This window comes from Nematostella vectensis, chromosome 8, assembly GCF_932526225.1.
Source record: "Nematostella vectensis chromosome 8, jaNemVect1.1, whole genome shotgun sequence".
Taxonomy (NCBI): Eukaryota; Metazoa; Cnidaria; class Anthozoa; order Actiniaria; family Edwardsiidae; genus Nematostella; species Nematostella vectensis.
In genome coordinates this window covers 4,563,288-4,576,857 of record NC_064041.1, presented here as the reverse complement: position 1 = coordinate 4,576,857, position 13,570 = coordinate 4,563,288, and the positions used below count along the sequence as shown (strand labels likewise).

At 41.2% G+C, this 13,570-nt stretch overlaps 1 protein-coding gene across 1 annotated transcript; it reads left to right on the top strand.

Annotated features, from left to right (window-relative positions):
- Positions 1 to 5,056: 5,056 nt before the first annotated feature.
- LOC125570228 lies at positions 5,057 to 13,320 on the top strand. The gene is made up of 4 exons (XM_048731574.1): positions 5,057 to 5,215; positions 10,516 to 10,621; positions 10,782 to 11,011; positions 13,153 to 13,320. Exons 1-4 carry the CDS (start codon positions 5,152 to 5,154, stop codon positions 13,263 to 13,265), a joined length of 513 nt encoding a protein of 170 aa, XP_048587531.1. The 5' UTR covers positions 5,057 to 5,151; the 3' UTR covers positions 13,266 to 13,320.
- The last annotated feature ends 250 nt before the right edge of the window (positions 13,321 to 13,570 follow it).

Below are 13,570 nucleotides of genomic sequence, written 5' to 3'. Positions count from 1 at the left end.
ACCTGAAGGCCTGAAGGCCTGAAGGTGACTAAAGTCCATAGAGCACTAGAGTTCAACCAATCACAATGGCTCAGGCAGTATATAGACTTCAACACTGAAAAGCGGAAAAACGCCAAAAACCCATTCGAAAAGGACTTCTTCAAGCTAATGAATAGTAGCGTATTTGGCAAGACTATGGAGAACCTACGAAAAAGAGTAGACGTCCGACTAGTCACCGACGAGAAGAGGCTACTCAAACTGGTAAGCAAGCCATCCTATGTGAGCAGTAAGATATTCAATAAGGATTTAATAGCAGTACACAAAATCAAAGAGACGCTCCCTAAACAGACCCGCATACATCGGCATGTGCATCCTAGACCTCGGCAAGGTATTGATGTACGACTGCCATTACAACTACATCAAAGAGAAGTACGGAGACAAGGCACGGCTACTATTCACTGACACAGACGGTCTGACATACGAGATAGAAACAGAAGACGCATACCAAGACTTTTGGAACAACAGAGACAGATTCGACAACAGCGACTACCCGAGAGACTCGCCATACTTCGACGGGTCAAACAAGAAGGTAATCGGTAAGTTCAAGGACGAGGCCGCTGGAGCTCCCATCTGCGAATTCGTTGAATTACAATCAAAGATGTACAGCTACGTGAAAGGCGACCACACTGGAGGAAAGACAGCAAAGGGAGTCAAAAAGAACGTCATCAAGAGTAACACGAAGACTACAAGAGCACACTAATGGACAACGAACAGATTCACCATAAGATGAGAACGATTAGAAGCCAAACTACCAACTAAGAAGCTACGAGATAAACAAGATATCGCTCAGCTGTTTCGACGATAAAAGGTACATACTAGGAGATGGGATTAGAAGCCTAGCCTACGGGCACCACAAAACCCCTAAAGCGCCTCAACACTCACAGGCTACAACGGCAGAGCCTGAGCCGCCCACGACCTCAGCCAACCCCACATGTACTACCCAAACCCCCTCATCGCAATAATCAGTGACTACAACCGTATATATACACTCACACTAAACCACACGCCCAGGTAGCATTAATATGTAATCCATACATATACAATGACCATTGGGAGAGCGTGCTATGACATCATAAAATCCCTGCAGAGGGACCGACCTTGGGAACCCACCCACCGCAATCCATTCGATTCGACCTTGGCCTTGGGAATACCCGAGGAGGTGTATCAGACCTCGACCCCAGCCAGCAGATAAGTTATATAGTATTTGGCGCTGTTTAGCGCATTAGTTCTAATCCGCTGAACACGCCAAAATACTATACTACTCCGGGCTGGTTCCAATTCCTGCTGTCGTAGTGTTTTGCCAGTCAAGAAGTTCCTGGAACTCGGATACCCCAGGTGCTTTGCACTTCTTAAAGAGTAGCTTGACTGTCTGCCCGGCATTCTCCGCCTAACCATTGGATCGAACATATGTTGGGGATGGGGTCTTATGCTTAAACTTCCATGTCTTCGCGAATACCGCAAACTCAGCTGCACTGAACTAAGGTCCATTATCTGTGAACAGGTATCGTGCGAACCAGATATTGCCCTTTTGAAGATCACCTCATTTTGAAGCGTTAGCTCATGCATCAAATATATTACGCATGAACACAACCCGGGGCATCTCGTCTCGTCTCAAGCCACCCGCGAAGGATGAATTCTCTTAGGACCTGCTGCACCAGATCATCAGCGCTCCACCGTGACTGCAAGTCCCGCTCTCGGATCGACCTCTTCGCATGCGTTAACCTCTGGAAAATATGCGCGGCTTAGGGTGTCAGCGAAAAACATGTCTTTTACTTGTAGGCGGTATTTCTGCAAGCGTATACGTTGCAGTCGCGCATATACGTATACGTACGTCGCTGTGGAGCGGACGCTAGAGGCTTCACGAATATGGGTTCCAGAGGCTTGTGGTCGGTCTCGACGTTGACATTGTGCCGCCCATACACGTAGGCGTCAAACCAATTGCACGCAAAGAAAATTGCTAGTAGCTCTTTCTCGATCGTGCGTCTTCCCTGAAATTAAGGCTCGGGAGGCATATGCGACCGGCTGGCTGATTTGCATCAACGTTGCCCCTAAACCTGCCTGAGATGCATCGCATTGAAAAGTAACCTCGTCCTCCAAGCTGTAGTATCGCAACACTGGTGTCCCCGTGATGGCTCCCTTTTTCTGCGTCCCTATTTCTGCGTCAAGTCCCTCAAGGGCTTTTTCAGGTGTGACAAGTGCGGGAGGAACTTGGCTAGATATTGTGCCGAAACCGTAAAGACCTTTGCCCCATGCAGGCGTGTAGCTATAGCTTCAATAGTTGGCATTTGATAGTATATCGCGATTTAGATCCTTCAGATCTAAGCACACCCTCAGTTTCCCATTTTTCTTTGGTGCCGCCACTAGGGAGCTTATCCATTTTGTGGGTTCTGTTACAGGCGTTATTACTTCTCGGCTAACGTGTTTCAAACATGCAATATGCAGATTTTTTGGTAATGCATTTGGCATTTTAGGGATGTATATAGTTAATATACAGTTAATAAATAGTTAATAAATAGTTAATATATAGTTAATAAATTCAAGTTTAAGTTTCACCGGTGTGTTTTAAACTTGTGGTCTCTTAAAACTGAATGACTTCATTCGTCGATTAGTCAGAAAATAAATACACTATTCTTACCTAATTCAACCTAATTTGTGTTCTTGAAAGTATGGCGAGGCAAGTATACCCCTTGGCAATATCCAAATAGTGTGATCGCAATATATAAAAAAACACAACCTCCCTCGCATTGTAATTTATCGGTCCGGGCAAGGGTTAGCTTCGATTCTCGCAACAGGCGTTCCCGAAATTTGGAGTCTTTGATCCCGAAGATCAGTCAATCTCTTAAAATCTCCTCCGGCGTTATCGAGTCGAATTCGCAACCATCTGCGAGTTTCCTGAGAGCGGTTTTGTACTGATCGTACGACTCTCCGGGCTCTTGTACCCGCCGATTAAATCGATAATGTCGAACGGGACATTTCGTCTTGGTTCGCAATATTCGCCAAATTTCTTCAAGACCGGCTCGATTGTATTCTTGTCGTCGGCATTTCTGTTGAAGTCGCCAGCGAATAGCTCCTCCATGCAAGCAAGAATTTTTCCATCTGCCTGATGCCTGTGCGTCGTGGATTTCTAGCGGACCCGGCGGTGGGAGTCCAAAAAACGAGGCCCCGCTCACCGCGCCTGCCACCATGTAACGAAAAGCTAGTCAGAGTTTATATGGGCTTTATTCAGGATTCGTGGTCGATTCGTGTCACATGGTGGCAGGCGCGGTGAGCGGGGCCTCGTTATTTACGCAAACGCATGGCTTGTGTGTATACCAGAAAACAATATTATCACAGCTTTTAAATCGAAAACTTGGCGAAACTTTAGGGTCGCTATTTTAGAAAAAAAAGGACCTCGCATTCGTAGACCCTAAAAAATACCATGGCTTTTTTATTCGTTAGGCTTTGCTTCCAAGACCCAAAAGAAAAACTAAATCTCGGATTTCAAGCCCTAAAAAATACGACGGTCTCCCCTAACCCAAATTTATAGGGAGTATTCCCCCGGGAGGAAACTTTTCCAGCGGCTCTTTTGCGGTAAGGACCTTTGGGAGTACGCTGGATCCTCGAGCATGTCCTCTGGCTAAGAAAACCTAAGATTTCTATAGTGGCCGCTCCATGTAAAACATTTAATAAAAAGGTTGCTGATTGGATAAAACACACAAAGCGCCGCGCTTGATACCAGACGTACGTTTTATTTAACAGAGAGTCCATGCAAAACTATTTTCAAGGAGGTTGCTGATTGGATAAAACACACACAAAGCGCCGCACTTGATACCAGACGTACGTTTTATTTAACAGAAAGTCTATGCAAAACTATTTTCAAGGAGGTTGCTGATTGGATAAAACACACACAAAGCGCCGCGCTTGATACCAGACGTACGTTTTATTTAACAGAGAGTCCATGCAAAACTATTTTCAAGGAGGTTGCTGATTGGATAAACCATGTACGCTTGTGTTATGGGATCCTGTTGTGATCCAAAATCTTGCAAACCGTGTTTTCATTGAAATTGTGGCTAGTAATCTTTTATATATTGCAATGTGATCACCGTTTGTGGGCATGTCGCCAATGATTGCCTTCTACACTCAAACGAAGCGAACCCGCGTAACGGGGCGTATAAAGGACCCGAAACCTTTTCAAGCGCTGGCATGCGGAGAAGAAGATAGATCACCCAAGGGGCTTATGAACCACCATTGTTGTTGTATTCTGCTTTATTTATTTTGAAATAACCAAGGTATTTTGAAATACAATGACCAAAGAAGGATAGTTGCGAAGCTAGGTCTCTGGGGGACTATTTTTCTTTCTATTTTGTGTTATCCGGCTCAAATAATTACCCAAGGTCACAGTCTAGTCTGATACAAAATCAAAATTCCGCGGAGTCATGCTGTCTTAAAAGTGGTTGACAGATCACGTACGAAGATGATTTTTATTAACTTTCACACCACGTGGATTAATCTAGAAATGATGAATATCTCTGTATATTTAGAGAAACTAAAATAATTCTATGACTATAACTATTAATAAACAATAAATTGAGATGTATATATAGTATATACCCGTCCAATGGTTAACAAGATTTGAGCTTGTGTCTATCTTTTACGAAGGAATATATGAAAAACGATATATACGATGACTTAGTAAGCTCTTCACAAAACGTGAAAGTGATTTGAAGAGTCACAAAAAATGTAAATACTGTGAATGTTAGGGGTTTTAAATGCAAAAAAAAAATTACAAGCGAAAATATTTGTTCTGATAATGGCAAATAGTACGTAACAATCACCGTTGTTTACAAAATTGGAATTTGCTTTAGCCATCGAATACTCTTTCTAGCTGCATACACACAGACAGAAAAAGGGGAAAATAAAATCAAGTTTCACGCCAGCAATTTTTCCATACCAAGCAAAAAGTTTTCAAAAGTCGATTTAAGATTGCCTCACAGCAATTAATTATTTCAATCTTTCCATGCTTTTTTGCCACAGGGGGTCGATGAACAAATCAAAATAAAAAAAAACATAAAAGTCATGCTTGAAAATAGAGAGTCTTGTCAGTGATCGATACGCCTCGCCAGTCAGTAAGAGATGGACGGACCGTGGAACATGTCGTTTTTAGTGACGCTACTGGTTTGGGGGCGCTTTGCTACAGGTAAAAAAAAAATTTTATCATGTAATTTTAATTCTGTATTAGATTAATACAAAAGAAATATTTTGCAAAGAGTTATGCAGCAAATTTAACAAGCGTTCTAAATTCTTTTGCAAGCAAATTTGTTTTACAAAGTTTTCCATTTGTTAACACATTGATACAGAGGTAGTCACAGAGGTAGTGAGTGGTCTGTAAAATAATGAGTTAGTCACAGTGGTAGTGAATGGTCTGTAAAATATATTGCCATGAAATTGCATCAAAGGCTAGGGTCGTACTTGGCAACGTTTGGCAAAAAAAGGTGACTTAATCCAGACACAATCTGTCAACAGGGCTTGTTTTCAAGTCCTACCCAATTGAGGTCAGGAAGACAAAAAAATTGTCAACTGGCAAAAAGATCGGGCGCCGTCGAACAGGGTAGATTCTATACTTTTTGGTTACCCTAAGTTACCTTAAAACAATAGAAATCAAAACAGAATCGTCGCGGCTTACAGAAAACTAGGACTATGAAATTTGAATATTTGAAGCAGTGATTTTTCTCAGGAAAAGCATATTATTTCTAAAAGTAATTCAAAAGTTCATTTGTAAAATGAAGTCTGAGCTAGAAAGAGAATTACACAAACTATCAATAGCAATAATATTTAAGGGTGTTTTTGTGAACACAATTTGATCAGAACGCTTTAGACTAACAATATTTTGCTGCTATCTTAGCCTCGACATGTTCTTAAAATTTGGTGAAATCACAGGTAGCCCAGGCAATGGTTTTGAAGCTTGTTCGTATCTTCAAATCGGCTGTTCTTCTTAGAGGTAAAACGAAGGGATTGAAGCAGCGATTTTTCGTGAAATATTGCCAATAAAATTGCCTTAAAACTTAGAACATGCCTTGTTGTTGTCATACTTATGTGTAATATACGTTTTTTTTTTCTTTTTTTTTTTGGGGGGGGGGGGGGAGTTTCTTAACGGAATTTATGACTTCTCTCCACCTACTAAGGAAAGATACAAGGTTGGAGGCGCCATTTTCGGTAGCACTCAAATACCGTCGAAATTCGCGAGGAAAATACAACAAACGAAACATTTTATCTCGCAGACCTATGCCAGGGTACACTTACATTCGATATGTTGCAAAACATCCGAGCTAAATCATTTTCCCTGGCCGCTAGCAATTTTTCAAAATGAGTAAGCAGCCATTTGACTCCTTCACCGACGCCGTTGGGCAATTATTTACGCTCGACTGAACATAATCAAACCCAAATCGTATATTACACATAAATATGACAACAACAAGGCATGTTCTAAGTTTTAAGGCAATTTTATTGGCAGTATTTCACAAAAAAAATCACTTCTTCAATCCACTCGTTTTATACCTCTAGGAATAACAGCCGATTCCAAGCTACGAACAAGCTTCAAAACCATTATCTGGGCTACCTGTGATACGATATGTAATATCGACGAATGGAAGTTTGAAGTGCCTTGACTAGCGAGCCCCATCAACAGCGTAAGCCTATCGACAGTGTTTTCGGCCAGTTTGTCACCTCTGTTGTTGGTGCTTGAAGACAACTTTTTTATGTCAATGTAATATGTCACGATTTGTATTTTTTGATGGTTTTATAAAATCAGATGATAGAATTAGAAATTTTGTTAATATAGATTTTAAAGTCGCTTTGGATGTAAGCTTTGGAAGTTCGTAAGTTCATGAAGCACGACGAACAGGACGAATAGGACGCTATCTTTACAATAGGTGTTGGAGGTAGAGTCAAAAAGTATTTTTATTAATTTATATTGTTCGCCATTCTAAAACTTTCGCATTTTGTATTCACTCATATACGCAAAACGTATTACGCACAGATAAAAACGCGCACGTTCCATTCGTTTCTCGCGTTCAAAGACTAACACTTCGCGTTTGGCGCTCTTGTTATCTAGAAATCCATCAGCCCTATCGCTACCTCTAGGGACATGTTGTTTTTGATATCTCCCAACGAAATATTTGAATCTAGCTTTAATTTCAAGCTGTTTCGCGTTTCGATAGTACCTATGTATGAATATACCGTTATAAGAGAAGCATTACCCATGACCTATACAGTATATCATTACGTCCGTTCTTCGCAACAAAACAGGCTAAAGCTTTATTCCCTCTTATCATTGCTGCTACATTGCTATACATCATAAATATCAAATCAAAATCAATTTAACGAAAACGCATTTTTTGCCGGACAAAATCGGTCTCGTTGTTATTTGGAAGTGTCGCCACTTGAAGAGAGCTTTAGAGAAAACATTTTCCAGTTTCGCGCATAAATTTACCTCTCTTTAAAGAATGTATTTCGTTTCGCTTCCTTGCGAAGAAAATAGTTTGAGTATAATCTCAAGTGCTTTGTCTACTTTCCTGACTTTCCTGACACGCAGGTGCGTACACAGAGGGGCGGCTAAAAGTATGCCATTTCTTATTAAAAGGAATCTTCAAATACTATGCTTTTTCCATATGATACCTATGACTGCGCACCCCCCTCCCCCCCCCCCCCCCCCCCCCCCCCCACACACACACACACACACGCACTTGGCGACTAAAAGTATGCCATTTCTTTTTAAGGGATCTTCAAATACTATGCTTTTACCATATAATACCTATGACTGAGCACTCCCCCCCCCCCCCCCCCCTAGCCAACCCTGGGAACGCGCCTGACATGCGATGTGTTGTCGGCATGTTTCCCTAATTCATCAGAAACACAGCAATAAACCCCAATAATCTATAAAAAAAATGCTTCAATAAAGCTTATTCTTTTTTGGGTAATTCTTGTAACCCGCTCATTACTTTAGAAGAAGTGCTAATATTAGGCTCTTACATCATGTCTGCTTTATCGTTATTTTGCATTGTTTTATTCTGAATACGCCGCCAAATGGTCACAGCGCTTGACCTCAGAGCGCTTGAATTAAAAACCTGTTAATTTGATCCTTCGAGCTTAACCGTACTGTTATGCTCAAAATTATGCGTGCAACATCGTGCCTGCATATAACCATACGCTTGGACTTGTCGCACTAAATATGATTGAAAAGGGTTAGACTTGGTTGCTCACTATCTCTGTATTGTTGTAGTGTTATTTTAATAATTAGTATCGAGCCTTAATTATGGGCCATAAGGGTGTTGATATTGACAGGCTATTTAACAATTGGAAATCTAGGCCGATTAGACTATGAGGCCGAAGCCGGGATGGTCTATGCAAAATCATAGTCCGAGAGGCCCAAAGGTCTAGAGTTCACCGATCCGGTAGTATCAAACTTAGACAAAAAATGTTAACTCGAATATAAATATTTTACTGTTTTATTCAGAATACAAGGCGCGTCTGCCCTGGCGCGTCTGCGCCATCATAAAATACTTGTAGACAGCGATACAGATCTTCTTTAGACACGTAGACAGGCGCGTACACAGGGGGGGGGGGGGGGGGGGTGCGCAGGGTCCGCGCTTATCCCCTATGCTTTTTCCATATGATAACTATGATTGCGCACTCTCCTTCCTTCTCAGCCAATCCTGGATACGCGCCTGATTCATGTCTTTTATTGGTCAACTGAACTTTGTTTGACTTTGAAAACCATTCTGCAAAGTAAATAAAATCAATAAAAATGTTACATCTGTCGGGGATTTCCCGCTGAAGAAGTGAACAACTTGAAAGTATTGCATCAATTTATCGTTTTGAGTTGTTTTCTTACCGTTGAAAATCATCTTTCCATATCTGTTTGCCTTTTTTGGTGGAAAGCATTATTTAATAAAGCAGTTAAAAAGTAGTCGCTAGCTTCGGCAAATCGCGATTCCGCCGCCATTTTCCTAGCCTGCTTGGAGGCCGGATACTCGGTGTTATCAACGCAGAAAACTCGTTCCGTTCGGTGATCGGGCGCCATTTTGTATAAGGCCCTGCGTCCGTTTTTTGCGCTCGCCCCCAGAAACCACGCGGCTTAAAATACAAGATGGCGCCGATCAAGCAGGCTACCCTTTTCCCGAGCAAGTCACTACTTAGCTCATATAACTAATTGACAATTCTCAGCCAATCAGAATGCAGGATTTGTAATACACCTTTAGTTGATGAATTCTCAAATTATGTAGAAGCTCACCCAATCCAATTTAAGCTTTGATGGTAGTGTAGTTTGACTCAATTGAGATGTCCCGGACTGGAGAAATTAAAGAAATCCTCCTCGATGTGTGATGATTTTATTTGACAGAACAACGATGTGGAGAGAAATCTCCTACAATATAAAGCACAATAATAAATCAAATGTTGAACTAAACACACGCGCTTAAAATACAGGCCCAACTCCAAAACATCAGAAATGCAAACCAAACATCACCAGAGCCGGATACTCATGGATTCATCCAAGGCATAGACGACCTTTAAAAGCGCATCCAAGCATTTGTTATAGAATTGACTTCATTGTCAAAATATCAACCTAGATTTCTGACCAATTCGTAAACAAATGCTTAAACACAGAAACATTTCTTACTAAAAAAGACACAAAATTCCGAACTTCAAATAGAGACAAGCAAACACAGATCAAGTCAAAAGAACAAATTTATTGCGTTCCGTCAAGTCCCATTTTACACTTATCAGCCTCAATAATCAATGCTAAGACCTCCATTAGAAGCGAGTCGCAATGTTTAGGCTATATTGCATACCTGCACTGCATCATGGGAGTCTTGGAAACACCTTGACAGACAGGCGTGCAATCTCCTCCCCCATAATCATAACAGTTTTTTTGTCTTTGCCTCAAAGCCAAACAAAACATTTCCAGGTCCAAGGAAGCCAAAATAAGCCCGAAACCAATTTTTGAATGTTAGGTAGCAAAGATGTTCCACATTGGAGAGCATGGGGCCATTCACCAGAAACCCAAACAAGGAATTATCCCATTGATTTAACTCAGCGTGCAAACATTCATAAACACATCATTAGTTATGCCCAGATAGACTTCATGATGTCCCAAGGCACTATCCAGATAACTGTTGTAAGAGTGCCGTCGCTAGAGAAAAAGAACATTGCATTGTTGAAAACTTCATGGCATACCGTCTTGGGTCTGCGGTAGCTTAACTCAAATGGTAGTGTTGGACTTGAAATAGGAGGGGACAAACAGAGTCGTATATGGTTCTTGATATCTTAAAAAAAACAAGGCATATCAACTAACCCGGTCAGCGGGTTTCTCACATGTAGGTACCACTCCTCCGTGTTTACCAGTCCCCTGTGATACCGGGGAACTCTCAAGAAATTATTGATTTTGATAGTGGTACAAATTGATGAATTCTGACAGATATTTATTGCTATAATTTCTAGGTGTTGATATCGAATGGGAAAAGAGCACAATGAATGTTAATGAAGGAAAATTTGATGTCATCACAAAAATCAAGAGATCGACATCTTCCGGCCTTAATATTGTAACGTAAGTAATACAAACTTTATTAATGGTTTAAGGGAGTCGAAAATACAATTAGTGTATCATAAATAAGTGTACCATAAAATGTTATACATCAAACTAACGTAATGTTAAATGTTAGGCTCGAATGCTCCTTTTGAATATTCTTTTAACAATTTTTCATCAGTGTTTCTCATCTCGATATGACTGCAAAGATTGGAGAAGACTACGGAATACCACAAAATGCAGATGTTGTTTTTAAAGATGGCGAGAGTGAGAAGGTTTTTCATTTTTACATAAAAAACGATAAAGCCGTGGAAAACGACGAAGATTTTCAACTAAAAATCAGTTCGAACGACTCTGTTACCATTGGACCTATAGCAACGCTTCAGGTTACCATCGCGTCAGATGATAACGGTAGGAAGATATAATAATGATATGCGCAGTCTTTTATATGACACCCTTTGTGACACCATGTGCTTCATTCATGACAACCTGTGTTACACCATGTGCATCACACATGACACCCTGTGTTATACCATGTACATCACACATGACACCCTGTGTTACACCATGTTTATCACACATGACACCCTGTGTTACACCATGTTTATCACACATGACACCCTGTGTTACACCATGTGCATCACACATGACACCCTGTGTTACACCATGTACATCACACATGACACCCTGTAATACACCATGTTCATCACACATGACACCCTGTGTTACCCATGTGCATAACATATGACACCATGTGTTACACCATGAGCATCACACATGACAGCTTGTGTCACACCATATACGTCATACATGACACCATGTGTCACACCATTTACATCACACATGACACCCTGTGTGACACCATGTGCATCACACATGACACTATGTGTTACACCATGTGCATCACACGTGAAACCCTGTGTTACCCTGTGTTACACCATGTCCATCACACATGACACCCTGTGTTACACCATGTGCTTCACACATGACACCCTGTGTTACACCATGTACATCACACATGACAGACTGTGTTACACCATGTATATCACACAGGACACCCTGTGTTACACCATGTTTATCAAACATGACACACTGTGTTACACCATGTGCATCACACATGACACCATGTACATCACAGATGACAGGCTGTGTTACACCATGTACATCACACATGACAGACTGTGTTACACCATGTGCATCACACATGACACCCTCTGTTACACCGTGTACATCACACAGGACACCCTGTGTTACACAATGTATATCACACATGACACCCTGCGTTACACAATGTGCATCACACATGACACCCTGTGTTACACCAATTGAATCACACATGACACCATGTGTCACACCATGTACATCACACATGACACCCTGTGTTACACCATGTGTATCACACATGACACTATGTGTTACACCATGTACATCACACATGACACCCTGTGTTACACCATGTACATCACACATGACACCCTGTTACACGATGTGCATCACACATGACACCCTGCGTTACACAATGTGCATCACACATGACACCCTGTGTTACACCATTTGCATCACACATGACACCTTGTGTCACACCATGTACGTCACACATGACACCCTGTTACACGATGTGCATAACACATGACACCCTGCGTTACACCATTTGCATCACACATGACACCTTGTGTTACACCATGTACATCACACATGACACCCTGTTACACGATGTGCATCACACATGACACCCTGCGTTACACAATGTGCATCACACATGACACACTGTGTTACACTATTTGCATCACGCATGACACCCTGTGTTACACTATTTGCATCACGCATGACACCCTGTGTTACACTATTTGCATCACACATGACACCCTGTGTTACACTATTTGCATCACGCATGACACCCTGCGTTACACCATGTGCATCACACATGACACCCTGTGTTACACCATTTGCATCACGCATGACACCCTGCGTTACACAATGTGCATCACACATGACACCCTGTGTTACACCATGTGCATCACACATGACACCCTGTGTTACACCATGTGCATCACACATGACACCCTGTGTTACACCATTTGCATCACACATGACTCCATGGGATAAATTTGTAAACATGGAATACAAGATGAGAAGGAGTACTAGAATTATTCAGCAAAAGATGTTATGTCAAAGGTCTTTCTTACTCTATATCTTATCGACTTATTGATATAATAATTAATTAATTATTTCATATTTGTATCAATATTTATTATTTATACTAGATTTCAAGGCTACCCCTATTAAAGTGCATCTGAAGGAATAAAAGCAATATCTTTCAAAACGGTTAATTCACTGATATCTAATATCTCCTATGCTAGAAGAATCGCTTTTACTAAAATTCTTTTATAGCTCTTTGAATGTACCTGTCTTTAAAACACCTACTTGCCTATTCCCCTCAAATCTTTTTCTTACTAATACTATGAACTCCTTAGATCCAGGCCTCCAAGAGATTGACCGAGCAGGTTTTAAGGTCACCCAAATATTGATATGTATTTTACTGCTTTTTACAGCCACATTTGAAGTTTATAAGACAGGATCTGTATCAGAGGATGGTACAAAAATGTCGGTCACTGTTACCAAAACAGCTTGTGAGAAATGTGAAGCTACCATTCGCATAAAGTAAGTACTCAAATAAAAATATCAAGTTATAACAAGTTGTTAGCACTTGGGCACCTTTTCTAATATTAAGCCATAAAGCAGACCCGTAGCCAGGGGAATGCAAGGGGGTACGCTCGCACCCTCCCACAACGGCGGAAAGCCCACTTCCGGTTCGCAATAGACGTGCTATTTGTAGACAAGTCAGAACTATAAATCATACTTTTTTGTAGCCAAATCTGCAATGGCAAAAAAAAAATCCTTTTTTTTTTGTTCCTTTGTTCTTTTTTATCAGAAAACTTTCACCCTCCCAGCCACCCCCCCCCCCCCCAA